The sequence below is a fragment of the Cricetulus griseus genome, chromosome 6, assembly GCF_003668045.3.
Source record: "Cricetulus griseus strain 17A/GY chromosome 6, alternate assembly CriGri-PICRH-1.0, whole genome shotgun sequence".
In the NCBI taxonomy this organism is placed as follows: Eukaryota; Metazoa; Chordata; class Mammalia; order Rodentia; family Cricetidae; genus Cricetulus; species Cricetulus griseus.
This window is the reverse complement of record NC_048599.1, coordinates 59,790,010-59,814,275: the sequence shown is the minus strand read 5'-3', so window position 1 is coordinate 59,814,275 and position 24,266 is coordinate 59,790,010. Positions and strand designations below refer to the sequence as shown.

The following is a 24,266-nucleotide window of genomic DNA, read 5'->3' as shown; positions in this document are numbered from 1 at the left end:
CTTTAACCTCCTACCAAATGGTAATCCATCGTAGTGATTTAGGAAATGCAACCCCCCTGTTCTGATTTCACCTAGAAACAAAGGCAGACCCAGAACATGACAGGCTTTTGTAAGCTGGGAGAAATCATGTAAGTTCCCTCTCTGGACAAGAGGCCACAGGACCTCAACCCAAGCAAAGGAACTCTCATACTAGTCAGTACTGTTTACGGAAGCTCATTATGGCATTGTTGCAGTACAGAGACCCGAGTATTTACGGAGGGATGCCGATGACCATTTTTGGGCAATTGGGACTTCTCTGGGGATTCTGCTAAAGTCCTGTTTAATCAGTAAATCAGACATTGCTGTCCTGGGATGCTCTGCTTGTGTGGCGTTTGTGTCTGTATCCTAGCCACATGCCCCCCCCCCCACACACACACACCTCTGGCCAAGGAAGAAGCATCATGGCTGGGTTTTTTCTCCTCACTTCAGGTTGCCCAGAGCTTGGAAAGGCTTCCCTGAGTGTGTAGAAGAGGAAATGCAGAAACCTCAAGTCAGCTATGCCTTGTTGTTCTGTCCTCGGATCTCAGTGGAGCAGAGGCCCTGCCTCCTGTCCCCTAGGGCAAATAGCTACAAAGCAGTCACCTTGCTCAAGGCTGCCTGCATGGCACCAAGACTCCCAAAAGCCAAGGCAACAGCAGAGTTAAAACCGGGAGGACTGGTTCTGTAGTTTGGTTTCCTGGCCTGGAGCACCTCCAGCTCCAGTTGCTTTATCTCAGGTTCAAATGAGGCATCATATGGAATTGTACAAGAAACTTCTTGGGTAGAAGGAGCTAGGGGACCAGTTCTACCACAGCTGCACGGCCAGAGTACATGTTGCCCAAGGGAGGAAAGGACTATCCAAATGAGCTGGCCCTCTTAGATGCCGCAGCACCTTCCAGACAAAGGTGGTTCTCTGACAGTGTTTAATCCAACTCTCATTGACTTATAGAGGAAAGCAGGCCCAGAGAGAAGAGGTGGGCCCTGAGGTCACCCAGTTAACTAGAAATCCCACCTCCCTTGACCAGAAGCAGCCAAGAATGGCCCATAGCTCATTGGGTTTGAGAGCGGAGGTCTGGTTTGACAGTGTGAGGCTGGACACTGTCCTTATGCCTCCTCTGGGCATGCTGTTCACACAGGGCCTGTGCTCTGCCATCTCACCCTGCATTCTGCTCAACATGGGGCCTCAGTCTGGTCTGTGTTTATTAACCAAGCATTCCCCAAGGACAGGCATCACTCCTGGCACTAGGCCACTGGCCAATAAACAGATCTAATTTGTAAATGGATTGACTCAAGTTCTGTGTGTCCCAGGTAGTATCACAGGCTGAGAATGCCTTGAGCCAAGATGGGGGCAATGATGGGAGTATCCGGAAGTGAGAGAATACAGGAAAAGGGGAGAGAAGGCATAGAGGGAGGGGTACCTCCAGCAAGGAGTGTGTGTGTGTGTGTGTGTGTGTGTGTGTGTATGTGTGTGTGTGTGTGTGTGTGTGTGTGTGTGTGCTCCTCCATGAGGAGGCCAGAGGTTGATATTAGTGTCTTCCTCCATTACTTCTCTTCCTTATTATTGCTATTTTTAGAGGTTTGGTTTTATATGCATGTGTCTGTATGTGGATGCTGTGTGTGTGTACATGCCCATGGACGCCAGAAGAAGGTGGTGGATCCTCTGGAGTTGGACTTAAAGGCAGTTGTGAGCCACATGATGTGGGTGCTGGGAACTGAACTTGGGTACTCTGGAAGTGCCAAAAGGACTCTTAACTGCTGAGTCATCTCTCCAGCCCCTTCTACCCTATTTTTTGGAGACAGGGTATCTCACTGAAACGGAGCTCATTATTTCAGCTGGTCAGTGAGCCCTGGGGTCTGTCTCCTGGTTACTCCAAGAGCTGGGGATACACTCTGCGCTTGCCATAATTTTTTTATATGGGTTCTGGTCAGGGAAAGGGTATGAATTCAGGTTTTCATGCTTGCACAGCAAGTACTTTGCCCACTGAGACATCTTTTTACCCCTAGAGGAAGGGATGTAAATATGTAGCTGTCACAATTAGAGGTCAGTTCCCAGGAGGCGGAGGATGGTCCCGTGTCAGCAGATCTGAGACAGGCAAGAAGACTTTAGGGAAGAACTTGTTGGAAGAAGATGGTATGTCCAATGTCCGGGAAGGAGAGGTAAGGTGGAAATGTTAGCCCATGTGAGGAATGGCCCAGACCCACAGCTGGTGGGGAAGGACTCTGTGGGAGCATGTAAGAGCAATGTGGGGACACCTTCCCACCATCCACCAGCTAAGCAGGGGCACAGCTATGGGTGTGGCGATGGTGTGAACTGGACCCACCCTGTCAGTGCTCACAGGAATGTTCCAGTAAACAAACAGGAGCTATGCCCAGTATATGCCAAAGAGCTGGAAAAGGAAATACCCAGAGAACAGACAGTTAAGCACAGACCTGCCAAGTGGCAGCTAAACAAGCCATGCCTTCAAACATCAAACCAGTGGTCAGAGGTCCCTAGAAGCCATACAGCCCAGACCCTGTGGCCTTCATGCAATTACATCGAAGTATGGTCTTCAATCCAAAGAGTTGGGGTGGTATTTGGGGGACCAACATCATACTCCCTCAGACGCTTTGGTCCTCATCTGGCCAGGCATGGGTCTCCCCCACCCCATACCATCTCCATCTGTCCCTCCCTGAAAGTCAGACCCAAGGATTCCACAGTCATAACCCTGCCCTAACCTCAGACCTGGGGCAGCAGCTGCGGGTCCTGCAGAGAGAAGGAAGGATAATTAAGGGGTTCTATTCCAGGGGGCCTCCAGCTGTTAGTTCAGCCAGTAGCGGTGGCAGCCAGAGAGCCAAAGTGACAGCAAAAGGCATTTGGATGGAACTTTGGGGGCCATTAAGAGTAAAGCCTGCAAAGCAATTGTAGCAGGAAGATATTAAATGAATCCATCATGTCTCTAAAGTGAGTGTCCTTACTGGAGAGATGGCTTTGCTCCCAAGCCTTCCCAGGTTGACTCAGCTCATCATCCATGTTCCCGGGAAGGGTGCCATGGTCTGCAGAGAGGCCTCTGCTCCTGAACAACTCCTCTCGGGTTATCAGACCCCCTTGGGAATGTCTGGTTAGTTGAACCCCCAGTGCCAGTTTTTATTTGGAGGGCAGTCTAGAAAGGGTTGGAATTTGAGAAAAAGTAGCCAAAAAGGATTGTTGTGGATGAGGCTGTCTCCTTCTGCTGAGGCTAGTATGCACACGAGCTCTTGTCACATCAGCAGATGGATGGGTGGTCCCATCAGATGGCCACCCATGGACTTTCCTAGTACTAACTGGACCCTAGGCAGGGCTGGGGCTCTTTTTATGGGCTATGAAGTAGCTAGATCTGTTGAATAAGTTGAGTAGCATGCAGTAACATTATCTTCTGGGATTCTGCTCTGCGGCATACCACAATAGGCTTGACTGCGCTTTATGGAAAGTGTGTGGATACACACACACTCTCTCTCTCTCTCTCTGTCTCTCTCTCTCTGTCTCTCTCTCTCTCTGTGTGTGTGTGTGTGTGTGTGTGTGTGTGTGTGTGTGTGTGTGTAGTCTCCTTACTCCTTTATCAGCTGTGTTCACTCTGTTTGGAGGTACTGGCCCAAAGGACTCTTGCACCCTAATGCTTTAGACCTCATCACTTCTCCTTCCCAAGGGAAGAGAGCAAACTTTCGCCATTATCCACATCAAGAAACCAAAGCTGAGGTCATGATGAACATCTGGACAGTCTTGCAGGAATCTACGCTTTCTACAGCTAGACTTTGTCTGCCTCCTCCTACAGGAAGGCCCAAGAGTCTGACAAAGTAAGCTCTCCCAGCTCTTGCTGCCAGGCCTTTGGAGGTATGTACTGTGCTCTTGCTGCACCAGCAAATGGGTGGATGGGCTGTCAGGAAAAGGCACTAGCCAGGACCAATCCCAGAGCAGAAATGGACAGGTGTGGAACATCCTAAAAGAGAGGGGTGAAAACCACTATTCTCCAGAGTTCCTGATTCTGGGGCAGGGAGTTGCAGGGAGCAGCACACTGCTACTCCTAGACCCCAGCCTCCACCGGACTCCTTCCTTGAGTGTGCTGGTGTGTCGGCTGCCCCCCTCCCCAGTAGTCTCTGAATGTGGAACTCAGGTCGTCAAGCCCATATTCATCTGTGACAGACAGACAGCTCGAGGAAGACATGCAGGCAGGCTGTTGCCTCATGACTTGGTTCCTAACGGGATTCAGTGACCACCTTCACCTTGCACTTATAGAGGGAGGTTCTCATGTCCTACTCAGATTTGGAGTGGAGGTATCTTTGCAGCAAACTCACCCTTTCTCCACAGTTGACCTCTTCCCACTGCCAGCTGTTCAGACTGTCCTTAGCCTCAGGGACTTCTGAACATCAGGTTAAGAAAACAAACTTGGAGTCATAGGCACGTGGCTTAGGCCCCTGGCTGCTGTACAGAGTACCACTGACCATATATACCGTATATGTAATGCTGTTTCTTGTGGTTCTCGGAAGTCCAAGGTTAGGACGCTGGAAAATTTGGTGTTCAGTGAAGGCTCATTTCCTGTTTTTGTTTGTTTGTTTGTATTTTTTTAGGTTTTGTTGTTTTGTTTTGTTTTTGTTTTTTTGAGACAGGGTTTCTCTGTGGCTTTGGAGGCTGTCCTGGAACTAGTTCTTGTAGACCAGGCTGGCCTGAAACTCACAGAGATCCGCCTGTCTCTGCCTCCTGAGTGCTCGGACTAAAGGCGTGCGCCACCAACGCCCAACTCATTTCCTGGCTTTTAATAACATCAGATGACTAGAGACTGGAGCCTACTCTGGGGCCACTTGTGTAGAGCACTAATCCTGTTCATGAGGTGTTATGGGTTGTTGTTGTTGTTGTTGTTGTTTGCTTGCTTTTAGAGTAAAAGCCTATGCTCTGGCAGCCCCAACAAGCTAGACTTAGTCACCTCACTGATAATGCCAAGTAAAGAAAGAAGTAATGGGGGTTGGGAGTGGGGCAAAAAATATTCATTATGGCCACATTGGGAAGAGAAACATACACACCCCCAAGTCCATCTCCAGGAGTACTGACAGGGTCAGTTTTAACTAGAGAAAGGGCCGTGTATAACTAATAGTCTCAGTCAAGGTGTGCTTCTGCTGTTAGTCCCCCATTTCTGTCTCAGCAGCACCCTGTGAGGTGGGTGGGTAGGTTGTTGGGATCGGATGAAGCCCCTCCCTGGGAGACAGGTTCTGACGGCACCAGAGCTTCAGCTTATCCCTTCCCTTAGAAAGGAATTCAAGCAGAAAATCGGAATTCTTTGTGGTCCACTATCTCATAGATTGGATGTCTCTAAAGGAGAGGCACAAGTGTTTCACTTTAGAATATTTCTCTGCTAACCCAGAGAATCATTTTGATGGCGGTAGGTGTTTGTTTTTCGAGGCAGGGTTTCTCTGTGTAGCCCTGGCTCTCCTGGAGCTTGCTAAACAGACCAGGCTGGCCTCAAACTCACAGAGATTCACCTGCCTCTGCCTCCTGAGTGCTAGCTGGGGTTAACCACCAGGGTAGTTCCAAGGGGCCTTCAGGTGCTAATCACCTCAAAAACCTTGCCTTCTCACATTGGGGATTAGATCTCAACGTGTGGATGGATACAAGTGCGTGGCGGCGGGGGGGGGGGGTGTCACATGCATTTTACAGCAGGAATTATGAGTCCTCAGCCACCCTGTATCTCAGCTTCATCACCTGTAAAGAATGATAGTACAGCGCTTCCACCAGGGTTATTGTGCAGACAGAGTGAGGCAGCTATCTAAGAGCTCTTACCTCAGGGCTCCACCCACAGGAAGCATTCAATAATTGGCAGGTGTGATTACTACTGTTGTTAGCAGGGCACGGGCATCTAGAGATAGGAAACATATAGCAAGCATTGGAGCTTGTTAGCAAGCTCCTGGTTCCCAGGAAGCTTTTCAAGTCCTGAGCAGAAAGGTGCAGGGAAGGATAATGTGTTTGTATTTCTAAACCGCAAGTTGATCTGTGTCTTTCCTCTCTGGCCCTAACCTGGGCTCTCAGCCCTGGCGGTGCCAGTCAGATGTTACAACAGGCCCGACAGCCACTGGCTGAGAGAGAATTGGGAAGTGCTCACCCCACCCTATGTGCCACCCCAAGGCCCTCGAAGAAGACTGCGCTGGCTGTCCGGCACTGCTCCAAGAGCCTTTTCTCAGGGTTCTTTCCGTGCTTTCTCCAAGGCTCCTGCCTGATGTATGGATGGCAGCACATCAAGTCCTCAGTAACAGACCTATGCCAGAGACCAGCTCTCCTCAGGGGAGCCAATGCCTGCTGTCCCATACCCTTGGCACCACAGTGGGGGAAACAGGCCTAGAAGGAGGTGTGTGCACACTGGAGGCCACACTGTCCTTCAGACTGTTGCTAGGGCTTTCTGTCCTGCTGTCCTGCTCTCTCCTCTGAGGGAGGGTTGAGTTGGGCATGGATCAGAGGAGCTCGGGGAAGAGGGAGAGACACAAACAGGAATCAACTACTCAATCTGCCCTGCATACCCTAGTCATCCCAACTGACAGGGCATCACCCAGCCTAGTGAGCTGAACTTGTGGAGAAGCAGCGGGAAAGAGATAAACATGGATTGATGTATGTGGGTCCCGGGCCTGAGAGGCCCCTAGTGGGAACTTTTCTCTAGCAAATCTTACTGATTGCGACTTTGATTAGGTTCATCAACAGAGGGGTCATTACCTCCTTGGTTGGTCGTGTTTGGGAGCCCCTGCCTTTCTTGAGGGCCCAGGCCTCAGTACAGCTTCCAAGGGTGGAGTTTAGGTGTTTTCTAAACCTATTCCCTATAAGGAAAGAATGAGACTTGGTTAATGGTTACTCTGAGATATGTCAACCTTGATTCAAACCAAATTAAGTACCAGTTAACTTCTGATAATGTTCTAACATTCATATTTTATTGTAGTTCAACAATTCAAATTAATGCTTAGAGAGCCATGGTTTTGACTTATAAAGGTATTTTGTTAAAAGATGGTAATTCACATGTACGAGTGTGGATCAGTAAAAAGTAATTTAGGTTGTTGATTCTAGATTCAATGCTGCATTTCATTCCAGCTCTGATTTGCAGTTCATTCCAAATCCACAGCAACTAATTTCCTCCACACAGCACAACCTCCTTCCTATAGCCAACATCAGGCAAGTACCCAGGCCCCAGGGTGACTGATCTATGGAGAAGCCATATTTGTGTCACGTCAAGGGACACAGGCAGCTTCCTGGCTGGCCACAGGAGGTCAGGCTTTGCTTGTAATGTCCAAGGAAAAGAGAATCCACTTAGGAAAGACAGAGGAAAAGGGGGGGACAGAGTAAGCAGTCAACAGACATGGAATGTACATATGTGTGGGGCTGGGAGAACCTGTGTGATCAGCTGCCAAAGCTTCTATACCACCCTTCCCCAGCACACAAGGCTAGCACCATGCCTTCTCCAGTACAATGAGGGTATGTTGCTCTGAGGTGCAACCACACAAGGCTTACAGCTTTGTGGGCCTGGCAAGCTCCCATGGATCACCCTTTTGCAGGTTGGTGAAAGCACTCGAGTAAACTCGAGACAGACAACCGAGCCCACAATGCAGACGACTTATCCAGAAACAGCACACATATGGCTAAACAAGCATAATGCCAATTAAAAACCAAAGTTTGAGATACCCAGCAACGGTGACAAAAGAAACAGTCCTGTGCTATTGGGTATCTGGTGTTTCCTATCTGTGGCACCAGCAGTCACCTAGCTCCCATATGAAGCAGCCATTTGGATCCCAGATGTCACGTATTTCTAAGCTAGAATCCCCTCAGCACTCAGCAAGTAAAGTTCTCTCCCATGCCCAAGTGGAGGACAGCAAAAACCTTTTCCTTGTTTGGGGAGGAGATAGACAAGTGACCACTGCCCTTCCCCCAAACCAGGTAGGGGGTTCCTGATGGGACTTCATCGTCCTGTTTCTGAGTGCTGCTGGAAGTGCTGCTGGAAGTGATCTCTGCCCACAAAGTTCCTTTCCTGTAATCTTAAAGCCACTAGGCCGGGGTGACAGAGAAATCGGAATCCCTTTATATCTTATTCTCCTGCCTGCACTAGGAGACCACCCCGGGACAGTCGCAGGGTGGGGGAACTTGTCCAGACTTGGTCAGCAAACCAAGATGCCCGGTTTCAGGACTCCGGATCCGGCCCCGAGAGATGTGCGAGTGGGCCCGAGTCCCCAAAGCAGGCATCTTGGAGCAAATTAACTAGTTGATTGCACAACAGCTGTATAGTAGATAACCCAGGTCCTTTGGTGCCGCGGGGAGGTCGCGGCAGGCAGGTCGTGGCTGGCGGGGCTGGGACTGAGCATCTGGAGGGAAGGCGGTGGGCACGCAATCGCCTCTTAGGCCGAGCCCGGAGCCCCTGAGCCCCTAGCGATCTCCCCGGAGCTCCCGCGCTCTCGGCGTCCCACCTGAAGCCACACCCTGCAGTCCAACTCCGCGCCAGGTGAAGCGGGCGCTGCACCGACGTGCCGCGGCCCCTCCTTGCCGTGCCCGCGCCGAGGTCCCTCCCGCGGAGGGCGGGCTCGGCTCCCGCGGCCTCTCGGGGTTCTCCGCGGCTTCCCGCTTGGCAGGTGGGTGTCCCGGACGCCGCGGCGAGTCGGGGATCCCGGGACCCGGTCCGGGATCAGGACTCCCTAGGGGACAGGCTGGCCGTGCCCGTGCCCCCGGTTCTCAGTCCTCGAAGTTTGGGACTGGCCCGCCGCGGGACCTAGGGGCCCTTGGGTGCCGGCACGCGGGCTCGGCGACCCACCTCTGCGTGAGCGCCGCGTGGGACCGAGCATGCGGGGACACTGGCGACCTCGGAAGCGGCGCGGCGCCTCCCCTCCCCCACCCTCTCCAGCCCCACGGTCCGCGGCTCAGCAGACACCCGAGTTCGCTCTGTCGCTAGGCGGGAGGGGTGCGGTTCCCAACGTCCTGGACTCCAGCCAGTTGCGGAATCCGCGGGGACTCTTAATTACATTGATCACAGTGTGCTTCTCCCTAGGCCGGCAGGGGACTGGCGCTGGAAGGTCCTGGGAATTTCCTTTCCCTTCGTGCTCTAGAGAGCTGACCGAAGAATAGTGAAAGGAGAGGAGAGAAGGCCACAGGAGGTGAGTGAGGGGCCGCCTGCTCCAGATCTTCCTGGGAGGTAGGTTGGAAGGGACAGTGGGAGGGCAGGGGGCCCTCCTGGAGCTGGATCGTCTAGGTACTGTTAGACAGTACCGGTGGAGGTACTATTACTCAATCCATAGAGTGTGCCTGATAAGTCATTTGCTACTTTTTCTAGCACATGGTAGGCCAGCAGGGCTTCAAATGGACCGCCCAGTCTCTGGCCCAGCCTCTGATGTCATCAGGTTTGATAACCGGCTGAACAAGGCAGTGTCCCACAGCCCAGGTTCCCGGAATGCATGCTTAGGGAAGAGGCCCCATAACAAGGAGGATGGTCCCAAACCCAAGTTTGTGCTGATCAGTGCAGGAAGCCCTGGTAACACACTCCAGCTCTTCCCACACTCAGAGAGAGGCATTCGATATGGTATCTACTGCTGGGATCGCCAGGGGCTAAGTAAGGCACAGAGTTCCTGGTATGCGAGGTATATTCTCTGTATTTTGCCATTTTCTAGTGCTTTTGAGGTTCTTCTGCCTTGTTTTGCTATGTGAAGCTGGGGAGGAGTCCCCAGTCTGCGTCTGCTAATTTTGCACTGCCGTATATAGGACAGTAGACTGAGAACATAGCATTTGAAACCAAATGGAGGTGGGTTCAGACCCCCACTTTGCTGTTGACTCCTTAGGCAAGTTGTTTTATCTCCTCTCTAAAAATGTTAATGTCTGTAAAGCCGGGTTCAGTATAAAGCGGTGATGATAATGCTGCCCCCATAGGATAGTGGAAATGTGAACCTGGAGCAGTTTCTGTCCAAAAGCCCAGGAGGCCAGCTCATCAGCCTCCAGCTAGACGAGTTTAAGCTACCTTGAGCTTGGAAAACAGAGTGGTCCACTTGGCGAGATTATTTTTTTGAGGGCGTTAGACCCTGATAAGCATAAAGCCAAGACAGAGGGGCTAAGGAGGGAAAGTCATAGGAGGCTCTAACTGGCCATCCCTAGCATGAGGGAAGGGACTGTTTCTGGAAGGAGACCCAACTTCACAGACAGGAACAGGCGGGGCATCTATACACATAACAAGCACCCACACCTGTTCACAGCCTGACCTGAGATATTGTTCCCTTGGGTACTTCTGGGACACCAGGAGTCTTTGGCTTGTGGCTTCTGAGTCCATCAAACTAGCTGTGTGATAGAACAAACTGTTTGCTGTCTCTGGGGACGCCTCATCGGGGAGGAGCTTGGAGTCAGAGAGACTTTTTATCCACTTCTCTACATACAATCCAGGAGAGAAGATTTTCTCCAAGCCTCAGTTTCTCCACCTGTAAAATAGAGCCCAGAGTAACTGTACCAAACATTCAATAGATGCAAGAACAAAAGCACCTAAGATAGCATGTGGCAGGTGGCAGACATCACACATGTGCCATCTCTTTCTTCCTCGTCCCCAATGCTTGCCATCTTTAAAATGGGGCCAGTAGTGGGACATGGTGGCACATGACTTTAATTCAGCAATGGGGCAGAGGCAGGTGGATCTCTGTGAGTTCGAGGCCAGCCTGGTCTACAGGGTGAGTGCCAGGATAGGCTCCAAAGCTACACAGAGAAACCCTGTCTCGAAAACAAAAACCAAACAAAAAGTAAAGCCATCTTGTGGTTGCGGACCGCTGAGTTTCTGGGAAGGTACTGAGGACCAGATCTTCTAATGAAGTCAGTTGAAGTCTGATGGTTAGAAGGGCCCTGGCCTGTGGTGCTCTTGAGGAATGTCATTCTTCAGCCTTCTTAGAGCCCACGCCGAGGCCAGCCCGGTGCTGTGTGCCAGAAGCAGGGTGGGCAAGGAATGGGATCCTAGGTACAGCATGCAGAGGTCAGAGGGCTGGGCTGGTGGTTAGCAGCTGCTGGACCACAATACTGTTAGAAGGGGCTGGAACGGGGCCCAGACAAGGCCCAAGTCAATATTGACTATCCTCAGATGGCTAGCCTGCTCTTCGGCCTCTCGTTCAGCAGGAGTGTTGACATAAGCTACTGAATGAGCTTCATCGTGGAATACTTTTAAACAACACCCATTATCTTTCCCCTGGGATTCTCTGGGGCCGTGGTGTGGGAACCGTATAAAAGTTTAGACCCACTTCGTCTCCCTGGGTCACACAAGTGAGATAGCAGAACCTCTGTGTCCTGATCAGTTTTCTGGGGCCTTCTGCACCTCAGCACTGTGGCCTAGGCAGCTCCACAAAGCCAGCAGGCCACGGAGCAAAGGCTTGAGCCTAAGGTCTCACCCTGACAGTAGCAACTGAGCAAAAAACCATGAAACTTCCTCTGGTGTGGCTTGGGAAATCAGAACAGGGTTCTGGGGTACCACCTCATCTGATCTTCAAGGCATGTAGAGAGAAGCAAATGGCAGACCTGGACCCTCGTGGGGGCTGAACAGTGAGGGGACCCGACAGGCCTTGGGAAGGGACAGAGCTCCCTGTGGCTGACCATATTTGGGCAGAGTACAGCTGGACTCTTCCTGGGAATGCCATGAGGATGGAAATCTGAGCAGAGGTAGAGGAGTGGATCAGAGTGGACCTGCTCCATGAAGTGGGCATCTCTTCCTCTGGGGCAGGCTAACCCATCCATACCAGCATCTCCTTGGAATAAATGAGCTTACCTTTCCCCAAAGTGAAGTCTTGTCTACCAGGGTGTGCAGAGCCAGGAGTGGGGCTGATATTTAGGCAAACTCCAGAGAGTAAAGGCTGAGAAAAATCTTCCTGGCCAATGACACAATGGAGGCCCTCTTCTATTCACAAAAATTGCCAACCAGGGGCCTGATGAAGCCACACAGGCCTGCTGTAGGGGACCAGGGCCCTCTACAGGCCACATCGGGCCCAATAGTGGCCAAAATGGGTATATTTCTAAGCTGTGTAGAATCCAGGAAAGTTGCCTCTACCTCTGTAAAGTAGGCCCTTCCTTCCTCAAGAAATCTTAGGAAACATCACTTGGGAGGGATGGGGTCCTGATGTCTGGACAAAGCCAAGTTTGCCTCAGGGTCTAGAATAGATTCTTTCCTTCCTTGCTGTACTTAAGCAAGAAATTTGTTTTTTGTGGCCATATCATTCCTGCCCCCCCACCCCGTAAGACCTTGAAGACCTGTAGATAGGGATCACATGTGTGACATGCTCAGCCTAGAGCCTGGTACTTCAAGACTCTGCCTGAGGGATTCTTACTAAAATCACCCTAAGAGCTCCCTGAGGACAGATGGTGAATCTCCTTGCCATGCCTGGAGAAGCTATCCCAGGGGGATGACTTCCTTCTCTTGTTAGCTATAGATACAGAGGCTGAGATCCAAATAATAGGTCAAGGCCACAGGCCCCAAGGTTCCTGCTGAGCCATCCTAGATGTGAACTGAGAAGCATGCCCTGAGTTTTCTTGTGAGGAAGCTGGGACCTTACTCCCCACTATGTCACTGGCACCTGAGGGGGAGGCGGGGCTTCACAGTTCTGTGAACCAGATTCCCAGAAACGGCAGGGTTCCCACCAGCCTCATTCCAGTATCCTAGAACTTATTTGTATAAGTAACCTAATCGAACTGAATCCAGTCTCCTTCCCAGGAGCTGCACACCCCTCGACATTTACCTTTTCTCAGCTTGTGGTCCATCCCCTGAAGCCCTTTGGCAAGCTAAGCATGTTTTCCTTGAAAGGCATTCAAGGTATGGAAACCACAAGTCATTCAAAGCCGGGCGTGGCAGGGTAAGGTGGGTGACCACACTGGACACTTGCTCCTGGTGAAAAGCAGGGCTGACAGGCTAGGAGAACAACTGACATTGATTCAAGGGCCCAAAGGTGACTCTCAAATAGCAGAGCACAGGAAGCAGGCATGCACTGCAAGGGCTCTGTTGTAAGTTTTGTCAGTCTTGGTGTCTATAGTTCCCTCCCAGGTCTGAGGAGCCGGCATGGTAGGCTGGCTATCTCCTCTTCTCTGGGAGCAGCAGTTTGAGAGCTACCTTCTCATCTTCTAAGTGGACACTTGACCTGTTTTCCCTTGTCCCTGTGGAATGGTGGCATCAAACATGGAACCCTGTCCACTGACCTGTGATCCAAATCTACGACTGCCTTCCTCCTTCCCCAGGGGCTTTGTTTTTCATATATGCCAGACCCTGGTCATCAAAGCCCCTAGTGCAACCTTTTAAAAACATTTTGCCCACCGCTTACAGAGTACAAGACATACTAGTTCCATATAAGGTAAGGGTCAGCCTACAGGTCAGGATAGCCCTGCATACCTGGGCTGACTCAGACAAGCCCAAGGACAGGTGGAGGGAAAAGGCCCTGCCCCTCTCACTTTAGACTGCCATGGGGAAGACCTCCAAGAAGGAAATCATTAACAGCACTGCTCACAGTGCATAGGTGGGCACAGGGACACTGCTCACGGTGTGTAGGTGGGCACAGGGACAGCACTGCTCACAGTGTGTAGGTGGGCACAGGGATAGAGCAGGGCCCATGGAATCTGATCTGGTTTAATCCCCACCCCTACCCCACACACATGCATAGTCATTTCCTGTTTCTGTGATCTGGGGCAGGCTCTCTGCCCACCTTGAGCCTTATCTAGATAGTGAATAATGGTGGTTCCTTCCCTGCAGAATTGCTAGCCCTCAGAAGGGGCCTCACAGGTATTCAAAAACAGCTCCTGCCTTTTCCAATATTTGAGCCTCCAAACCCCCTGGACACTACTGTCCCTCTTGCAGTGACCCCAGGTCTGTGACTCTCTGAACTATCACACCTCCTCTCCTCCTGAGTTTACTGGGTAGGGCAGCACTTCGTCCATAAATCCTCTGCCAGGGACTGCCACACTCCTGTCTGCCAGGCTCACTGCCAGCGGAGCTTCCTTCTCTAACTGGTTTTGGCTAGAGTCCTCCCTCCCAGCACTGGGCACTCTGCTCTGATGCAGGCATGGGTCAGAGAGCTGGAAGGTAATATTGAAAGCACTCCTTAAACACCATCGTGCACTCCTAGCCTGGGGTCTGGTCCTCGGCCAGCCTTCCTGCCCTGGGTTAAGAGTCTGGCAGAGCAGTCATGTCTGCCTGTTTCTACATCAGGTCTGAGGCCACAGCCTCTTTCTCAGGCTAGGCAGAAGAAAGTGTGGTCTGTGAGGAAACTCCTTCTGCCTTGCTCACCTTTGATTCCAGCTCCTCTTTGGATAAACAGAGGTAGACACAGAGGTGAAGTGACAGTTAAAGACGGGTGTGGCCTGATTTGACTGAACACCATAGCCTGGTGGTTAAATGTAGCAGCTACTCTCGCAGGGTTCCTGGAAATAGTGGGAAGGAGGCCCTAGAAATGGCAAGTCTCGACAGCCATTCTTAGCAGAGGATGTTAATGTCCTGAGCATGTACTCCTCTTGCAGTTTGGTTCCTGGCACCCAGGTTGGATGACACACAACTACATACAACTCCATTTCCAGGAGATCTAACACCTTCTGGCCTCTGAGGTTACCTGCACTCACAGGCACACACACTTGCGCATATGTAAAAATGAAATAAACCATCATAAAATAGATAAAATATTTTGATCCCCTCCTATATAATCTGAAGCAGGAGGACCAATAGGAGCTCCAGCCTGAGCTGCATCCTAAAAATGCTATCTAAAAAATAGGTTGTTTTCCTTAGAAGAATGGAAAGGTGGCACAGGAGGAAATGTCCAGAGTCCCACCAGTTAAACTCAGCAATGATTTTGGTGTATCTTTTCCCCCTGCTACACTGACAAGTGACCCCTTATTCTTCCTGTTTCAACAAAGAATACCTTGGTGGTTTAATTTGCCTCTGGGAACCAATGATGCAGATTTCAGAACCCATCGAATGTGGCCCAATGTGGTCATCACACGAGACGGGAGGGGACAGCCAGACGGTACCCTCCACCCCTGAGCCTGCCACCAGCTTTATGATTTTACCTTCCTCGTGTAGGTTATGATCTGTGTTTAATTAATTTGAGGGTCTGCTATGAGCTCATCTCCTCAGGTTCATTTTCCTCCCACATGGATATTTAATTGCTTCGGCTATATTTATTGAAAAGATCATCCATTCCCCACCATATTGCAATGTCACCTTTGTCATAAATCAAATGACCTCATCTGAGCGGGTCTATTTCTGCTCCATTGCTCTATTTGTCAACCCTGTCTCTTCAGCATATTAATTACGGTCGCTTTATGGTAAATCGCAATGTATATTTAGTATAGTCCTCCAACTTTGTTCTCTCAGATTGCCGAGGCTATTCCTGGTTCTCTGTTTCCCGCACATTTTAGAATCAGTGTGTCAGTTTCTGCCACAAGAAATATGCTGAGCCTGAAATAAGTCTGTAGGTTGATTTGGGAGTAACTGACATCTTCACAGTGTGAAATCTTCAGCATATGAACATTCTTTAACATCTCTAATAATGCTTTATGGCTTTCAATATGGAGAGATCTATTCCTGGATGTTTGCTGTTTTTAATGTAAAATGATAAATACTGTCATTTCCTTTCTCTCTTTTAAAGATTTATCTTTATTTTGCATGTGTCCATGTGTGCTGCATACATGTAAGTGCACCACAGGAGAGCTGCAGAGGCCAACAGAAGGTGTTAGATTCCCCTGGAACTGGAGTATAACCCAGGTGGTTATGAGCTGCCATGTGGGTGCTAGGAACCAAACTCAGGTCCAGGTCCTCTGCAAGAGCAGCGATTTGTTTGTTTGTTTGTTTTGTTTTTTGAGACAGGGTTTCTTTGTGTAGCTCTGGCTGTCCTGGAACTCACTCTATAAATCAGGCTGGCCTCAAACTCACAGAGATCCACCTGTCTCTGCCTCCCAGAGCGCTGAGATTAAAGGTGTGCGCCACCACCACCCAGCTCAGTAATCACTCTTAACCACTAAATTATCTCTCCAGAACCACCACCTCCTCTTCCTCGAGACAGGCTCTCTAGCCCAGACTGGCCGAAAACTCACTATATAGTGCATGCTGGCCTTGAACTCCTGATCCTTCGTCTCATCTGGGATTATAAGTGTGAGCTACTATGCCCTGCTCTGTTTCATTTTATACTGAAACTCAATGAAGTTTTATTTATGTTGACCTTGAATCGAGGACTTTCTAAATTCATTTGGCTGTTGCAGACTCTTCTGGCTTCTCTACTTTCACAAACATGTTGTCCCAAGCACAGCCGGCCTGACCACATTTCAGATAAGTACTGGTGGCCTTCCTACTGGTGGTCCCAGGTTTCCTGTTGTTTAAATGATTAGCTGATATCTAAATCTCTATCTCTGACCCAAAACTCCACTGACTGCTTCTACCAGCCTCCAGAGTCCCTTGGGTGCTAATTTTTCTCCTTGGGTCTCCCTGCTGCCTCTGGGGAGATCTTGTCAAGAAATAGCTGTTAAGGTGAACCTCAGAAGGTACCGGCGTCACAGACACCACTTAATGCTGCTGATGCTTCCCTCCCCAGGAATTCCTATGCAAGAGCCAAGAGCAGAGCTCTTGGTTGGCATGGGGAGTTGGAGAAATCAGGGTTCTTGGAGGAAGACCTCTGAGGCTCTGGATGACATTTGCACCTCTAGAACATTTCACAGCTATGGAGGAAGCAAGTGGGTCTGTGTCTCATTTTGGTTCTATTGTTGTGGTGAAATGCCATGACCAAAAGCAAGTTGGGGAGGAAAGGGTTTATTTAGTTTACACTTCCAGGTAATAGTCCATCACTGAGGGAAGTCAGGACAGGAACTCAAACATCAGGAACCTGGAGGCAGGAGGTAATACAGAGGCCATGGAGGGGAGCTGCTAACTGGCTTGCTTAGCCTTTCTTATAGAACCCAGGACCAGCCCAGGGATGGCACCACCCACACTGGGCTGGGCCCTCCCCATCAATCACTAATTATGAAACTGCCCTACAGCAGGATCTCATGGAGGCATTTTCTCAATCGAGGTTCCCTCCTTTCAGATGACTCTAGTTTGTGTCTCGTTGACATAAAACTAGTCTGCAGAGTCTGCTAACTACAGGGAGAGACTGTCTGCCTGAGAGGCTGTGGGGATTGGCCTGCTGCCTGAAGGCAGAGGCAGAGGCAGAGGCCTAAGCAGTTCAAAGAGGCTGCACGATGGAGACGTGAGGTACAGTGTCTGGGTCCCAGAACCTAGAATTTTAGTCATGACCCCCTGAGAAGTAAATGAGAGAGGTAAGGAATTTGACATCACTCCCAGACCCAAATCTACCCAAGTGCCAGTGTCTGAAGACCCCAAGCTTAGAGAAAGGGGAGAGAGAACACAACTAGAGAGATGGCCAGCATCTGTTGGTAATCCATTACGCTGCACTTCCTAGCCTTTTGAGCTGTCTTCCACAAGCACCGCTAGATAGATAGGTGAGGGACACAGAGGCTCAAGTTGCTCAACTTGTTCTAAGTCACCCATTTTATGGAACAGACTCTCTACAACTGCAACTCAACGATGCATTTCCATGTAAACTCCCCGGTCTCTAAGGGTCCCAGACACTGACTCTGTCCTTAAGGAGTGTTAGAGAGACTGCTGATCTTCTAAGGATTCCACTGCCTTACACACGGCAAGCTCCTGGTGAGGAAGCGGTGGTCCTTCCATCTTTTTCAGTGGCACCTGCTGCCTGCACATCCTCTCCAGAACTACCAAACTGATGGGGAAAATACTGTTTCTGGAGCAAGAGCAGTCAGAGACTGCAATGGTCCTGCAAGCCAACTCTTCAACTAGATGAGTAATCCAAGCATTCACATGCAGAAACAGGGTAAGCTGCGTAAGGCAGTGTATCTGCGGTCCCAGCTATTCCAGAGATGGAGGCAGAGGGAAACCCCTCTGGGAAACACAGCAAGACTCTATTCAGAGACAGGGACAAATGGATTCATTTCATTTCTGAAATGTTTTGAGCTACTTTATATTCAAAGACTCGAGTGTCGTTTATCAATATACTGATCCCAGCCTGGGACTCCCTAGGACAGACTGCTGGAAGCCCCTCTACCCTTCAGGTCCCCAGTTTCCCCCTCAGGTCTAATCATATTATCCTTTCCAAGCCCATGTCATTCCCATTGACAGAGCTCAGTAAAGCCTCACGCAAGATGAGCAAGGTGTGGGGTCCAGGCTAGACCACAAGAGACAGTGGTCCTAGAGTGTTAGACTAGTGTGCAGTGTCCTAGAATAGGGTTAAAATCCATAGTAAGTGGGTAAATGGGACTCTGCTTTTTCTGGAGAACTTGACCTGTGAGATAGCTACCCTGGCCCCACCCAAGGTTGACCTTTTGGCTCGGCCCTTTCCGGAATTTAGGCAAATGGCATGTCCACAAGGACGACCCTTTTGGAGTTGCCAAGTGGTATAATACCCACTCTCAGCTTGGGCAACAGTACTGCAAACTGGCCGGCTGGCTCCTTGTTAATGCTGTGTGTCACTTTAACAGGTTTTCTGTTGGTCAGTCAGCAACAAACAAGAGTTGAACATGGCAAAATTTTTAACATATCATTTGATTCAGTTTGCTGTTTTTTCACATTTATGGAGGGGGGGCAGTTTAGACATGGTCTTGTTATATTGCCCAGGGTAGCCTCAAACTCACAGCAATACCCCTGCCATAGCTTCCCGAGAGTTGGGATTACAACCGTGTAACACACCATGCCCAGCCCACATTTATGTTCTTGAGTGAGACTGTTTCAGATTTTCCTTTTCTTGTATTCTTATTTGGCTGAGAGTCAAGGTCATACCTGCTTCACAGAGTTAAGTCTGCTAGCCTCCTAACCCTTCTGCCCTCTTTTTTGTAATTCTTTGACATAGATTGATATTTGTAATGGGCTTTGTTTTTTTTTTTTTAAAAAAAAAAAAAACACTCTTTGGCAGGCGACTTGGCACAAACAAGAAGGTGGACACCTCTTTTCCTTGTTTGTAGTCTGTGTTGGCTTATTTATTTTATTTGCAACCCTTTTGTTGTTTCTAAAACTGTTCTGCCGGGAGCCAGTCATTTCCCTAAGGAAGTCTGAAGAGAGTGAGGGAATCTCCAGGGACAGAGAAGTTACGCTGAGAGAGAGACACACACAGGCCTAAGCCCATACCGGCACCCACTGAGCCACCCCAGGGTCCCTGGGACCAGCTCAAATGACCCTCCTATTTCAGGCAACATGTTCCGCAAGAAAAAGAAGAAACGCCCTGAGATTTCGGCCCCACAGAACTTCCAGCACCGTGTCCACACCTCCTTTGACCCCAAGGAAGGCAAGTTCGTGGGCCTCCCCCCACAATGGCAGAACATCCTGGATACCTTGAGGCGACCCAAGCCTGTGGTGGATCCTTCTCGAATCACACGGGTGCAGTTGCAACCCATGAAGGTAATAGGACAAGCTTATCGCTATGTTCAGTGTCTCCCACTCCACAGGAAGCTCTCTGTGAAACCCCAGGGATACCTGGAGGGGCCACCTGAGTATCAGAATTAAGTCTGCGGTCTCAGTCCTCTGCTAATCAGCTTTCTTCCTGGGGGGAGTTTTGAACCAGGTGTGGGGGCTTTTGATTATAAGTCCAGTGCAAGACAGTCATATTGCAACAAGTTGAAGGCCAGCCTGAGCTACAGGGTGATGTTCTGTCTTTAAAAACCACCCCAAACCCACCAAAATTAATTAATTAATCAATCAATCAGAATTTCAGCTAACACCAATCTTTAAAAATGTCTCATCCACCATTTAGATCTGTAGCCCCAGAGGAGTTACATTTGTCACAGACCAGAGGTCACATGGGAGATTTAAGAGTTGGGTAGGAATCCGGGTCAGGAGCCCTGTTGTAGGGTGGGATGTGGTGGAGGGGAAGGCCCCAGAACTGGTTTTCTCAGACATCTCTCCGAAGACCATGGGAAGAGCTAGAGCCTGAAGCACCTCTCCTTAGTTCTCCAGCTCCCTAGGCTCCCCTGGCCATCCACTTTTCATGCTGGCTACCTACCCATGGCTACCTACTCATCCGTCCTGATGATAAGGGCTTTCTCCCTGTATCCTTACGGGGCTGCACAGCATGGGCCTCACCCACTGTGAGCACAGGCAAATGACTGGAAACCTAATGGGTGGGTGGGTGACAAAGGAGGTGTATGGGTAAGATTTTCCTCCCCAGGGCCCCCAGGCAGGCTCTGAGCTACCCTCTGCCATGAAGGGACTGCTTCTCCACACTCTTTTGTCTTCCTTCCATAGACGGTGGTACGGGGCAGCTCTGTGCCCACGGAGGGCTACATCTCAGGGCTGCTCAACGACATCCAGAAGTTGTCAGTAATCAGCTCCAATACCCTGCGTGGACGCAGCCCCACCAGCCGGCGGCGGGCACAGTCTCTGGGGCTGCTAGGGGACGAGCAATGGGCTGCTGACCCAGATATGTACCTCCAAAGTCCTCAGTCTGAGCGCACGGATCCCCACGGCCTCTACCTCAGCTGCAATGGAGGCACACCAGCAGGTCACAGGCAGATGCCATGGCCGGAGCCTCAGAGCCCACAGGCCCTGCCCAATGGGCTGGCTGCCAAGACACAGTCCTTGGGCCCTGCTGAGTTCCAGGGTGCCTCGCAGCGCTGCCTGCAGCTGGGTGCCTGCGTACAGAGTTCCCCACCTGGCACTTCACCCCCTATGGCCACAGGGAGGCGTGGGGTGAAGGCTGCCAAGCATAACTCGGAGGAGGTACGGCCACAGTCCTGCCTGGTGGGCTCAGCCATTGGCAGGCCAGGTGGAGAAGGCAGCCCCAACCCTAAGAATCAGGAAAGCAGCCTCAAGCACCGGCTCTTCCGGAGCATGTTCCTGTCCACTCCTGCCACAGGCTCTGCAAGCAGCAGCAAGCCGGTCCCTCTGCCCCAGAACAAGGTATACCTACCTGGGGCTTCCTCCTGAGGTCACTCTAAGGAGGGCAAGGAAGCCCTCCTAGTAGACATCTATAAGGCAGTAAGTACTAGAGATGCCAAGTCAGCCTGGCCTCCCCACTTACTGGGTCAGGATAAGAAAGTGAAAAAATCAACATGACCATCTTAGCTAAAGACTATAGCCTGAATTCACCATCTGAGTCGGTGTGTTCCCAAGGCCTAGCATGGGGGAGTCACAGGCTGTAAGCCAAGTCATTTCAGGTAGAAGGAAAACCTCCATGGCTGAAATTCCTGTTCTCTGAGGCCTGGCAGCCCACTGGGAGGGCCCTCCTTTAAAAGCATCCTTAACCAAAAGTTCAGGGCAGAACCTCAAAACCCAAGCAGGGATGTGTACCTTGGCCTGGCAGGACTTAGGCAGGACCTAGATTTGGGGTGTCTGAGCAAGCAGGTCAAAGTGACGATTCCAGGAGATTCCCTTGAGTGAATTCAGTGCTGTGGCCATGTACAAAGCCAGTGAGTATTGAGACATGTGTCTCTGTGATGGACTTAGGGATATGTGTAGCCCCTAGCTGGTCCTCTCAATGTTTAAAAACGCAGGATCCTGGACAGGATGGTGAGGGGTGGGCTCCTTTCACTCCAGGGCTGGCAGAAAGGCCTGGGCTCAGAACGAGAGGGGTTTCCCTGGCATTCAGAAATGGGCTGTCCCTCCTCTGCCTCACTCCCCCCCCCCCCCACTGAGGCTGTGAGACTAGCTTCCCACTTCCTTCTCCACGGGTTCCTTAGCCAAGATCCTGTTGATGGGTTTAACCTCCTAGATACACAGCCTCCCTGCTGTTGGTGCGAGCAGGGCTGCCAGGTCCTGGCCATGGCTCCTTCCCCGTGTTGGTTCTGGGAGCCAGTCCCAGCTACCCTGCCTCTTCCACTCACATCAGGGGCCTCTGACCCAGCTTCTCAGAGAAATCTGTCTCACAATGGCCTCCCTGAGGTATGCCTGTCAGTAGCCCAGGAAGAAATATCCAGCTCGAAACCACCCCAGGACTCACTGTCTTTGTCTTCCCTGGAGGAGTAGCGTCGGTATAAGGAGATGCTCTTGGGCCTGTCACCTGGAGCTTGAGGGTTGGGGGACTCAGCTTCATTTTTCACTTCCTCAATTTAATTTGAAGCCCTGGGTGCCCCTGCTAGTGTCCAGAACACAGTAACCAACCCCAACCCTGCCTCTAGGAAGCTTGCATCAAACGTTGCCTGACCGCACCCATTTTTATATCTTTCCATTCTTCCTTGTCTTCACAGCTCCATTCTGCTTTCCGACCACCACAAAAAGATTCCTCCTCAAACCTGGTGGCCAAGGCCCAGTCCTTGCCCTCGGACCAGCCCATGGGGACCTTTAGTCCTCTGACCACCTCGGATACCAGCAGCCCCCAGAAATCCCTCCGCACAGTCCCAGCCGCTGGCCCACTTCCAGGCCGGTCTTCTCCAGCAGGTTCCCCGCGCACTCGGCATGCTCAGATCAGCACCAGCAATCTATACCTGCCCCAGGACCCCACAGTGGCCAAGGGGGCCCTGGCTGGAGAGGACACTGGCATTGTGACACACGAGCAGTTCAAGGCTGCGCTCAGGATGGTGGTGGACCAGGGTGACCCCCGGCTGCTGCTGGACAGCTATGTGAAGATTGGGGAGGGTTCCACGGGCATTGTGTGTCTGGCCCGGGAGAAGCATTCCGGTCGCCAGGTGGCAGTCAAGATGATGGACCTCAGAAAGCAGCAACGCAGGGAGCTGCTCTTTAATGAGGTGGGGGCCAGGTGGGACAACAGCAGGGCAATGAGTGTTCAGTGAGAGCTGGGTACCAGGGAGCAACGTGGCAGGATGGCGGGGTGGTCTGACCACGGGATACTGCGCTAGGCACTCAGGCCTCTCTCTCCCCTCAGGTGGTGATCATGCGTGACTACCAGCACCTCAACGTGGTGGAGATGTACAAGAGTTACTTGGTAGGCGAGGAGCTATGGGTGCTGATGGAGTTCCTGCAGGGCGGGGCCCTCACAGACATCATCTCCCAAGTCAGGTGGGCAGTTGAAAGGGCTGGGCTGGGCTGAGGACCACCCTGCCACTGTCTCGGCTTGGGGATCAGCTGCCTCTGGCCCATAAGGCTAGTCACCTTAGACTCCTGCCTGTTTGGGGCTAACTGAGACTCGGTGGTCTTAGAAAAATGGTTACAGACTGCTTAAGTATGCTGCCTGGGAGTTGTGGGCCCCTTTGACTGGGACCCCTCTCTACTCAACCCAGCCACCCTGATAACATGGCTCGCTCTCCCATGGTTGGCCTGTCTTCCCTGTCCAGGCTTAATGAGGAGCAGATTGCTACTGTGTGTGAAGCTGTGCTTCAGGCCTTGGCTTACCTGCATGCCCAGGGTGTCATCCACCGGGACATCAAGAGTGACTCCATACTGCTGACCCTTGATGGCAGGGTAGGTCCTCCCTTTCCACGGCTCAGCTGCACCCCTGCCCCATCCCCTGTAGCATCCCCTTCCTTCTGGTCTCCATCCACTCCCTTTTCAACTTGCAGGTGAAGCTCTCAGACTTTGGATTCTGTGCTCAGATCAGCAAAGATGTCCCCAAGAGGAAGTCCCTGGTAGGAACCCCATACTGGATGGCTCCTGAAGTGATCTCCAGATCTCTCTATGCTACCGAGGTAACTACTTCCTCCACCTCCAGGCCTCCCCGGAGAAGCTCAGGGACATGTAGCTCCTCTGTCTTGTCCCTGTTAAGTGTTCCCACCACTAACAGCCCCAGTTCTTAGGTCCCCACTTAACCAGTATCTGTCCCCCGCCTCCCTTTTTGAGAAAGGGTCTCTCTATGTAGCCCTAGATTTCCTGGGACTCACTATGTAGACCAGACTGGTCTTGAATTTACAGAGGTACCCCTGCCTCTGCTCCCAAATGCTGGGTCTAAAGACCCTCACCACCACGACTAGTCCTACCTCCCCCTTTTTGATGGCATCACTCCTAATCATTGCCAGGAGCAGACCCTGCCACGCACTGTTCTCTTCAGCTCAAGGGCATAGTGGCATATGGCCAGTGTTCTCCATGATGGATGGTTTCCGTGGTCACTGGCCACTCACACAGAAAGGGGCTGACTGTAGGGCAGCTGGCCAGGGGATGAAGGAGGCAGACTCACTAGGAAGATTTGGAAGGAGACAAGATGCTCCATCCAACACACTGCCATCGAGAGCCGGACCCCAGCGGCAGAGTAGAGTCCAGACTATTCTCCTGCAGGTGGATATCTGGTCTCTGGGCATCATGGTGATTGAGATGGTGGATGGAGAGCCTCCCTACTTCAGCGACTCCCCA

General features: G+C 51.2%; 1 protein-coding gene across 1 annotated transcript in view; it reads left to right on the top strand.

Moving 5' to 3' along the window:
• Positions 1 to 19,226: 19,226 nt before the first annotated feature.
• The window catches only part of LOC100758984 (serine/threonine-protein kinase PAK 6), a 6,420-nt gene continuing 1,380 nt past the window's right edge, over positions 19,227 to 24,266 (top strand). Inside the window, exons 1-7 of the mRNA XM_035447050.1 lie at positions 19,227 to 19,430; positions 20,274 to 20,927; positions 22,214 to 22,711; positions 22,849 to 22,982; positions 23,258 to 23,384; positions 23,483 to 23,608; positions 24,192 to 24,266. The exon at positions 24,192 to 24,266 is cut by the window's right edge and continues 4 nt beyond it. Coding sequence (XP_035302941.1) covers positions 19,227 to 19,430; positions 20,274 to 20,927; positions 22,214 to 22,711; positions 22,849 to 22,982; positions 23,258 to 23,384; positions 23,483 to 23,608; positions 24,192 to 24,266 — 1,818 coding nt within the window. The remainder of the gene's footprint in view (positions 19,431 to 20,273; positions 20,928 to 22,213; positions 22,712 to 22,848; positions 22,983 to 23,257; positions 23,385 to 23,482; positions 23,609 to 24,191) is intronic.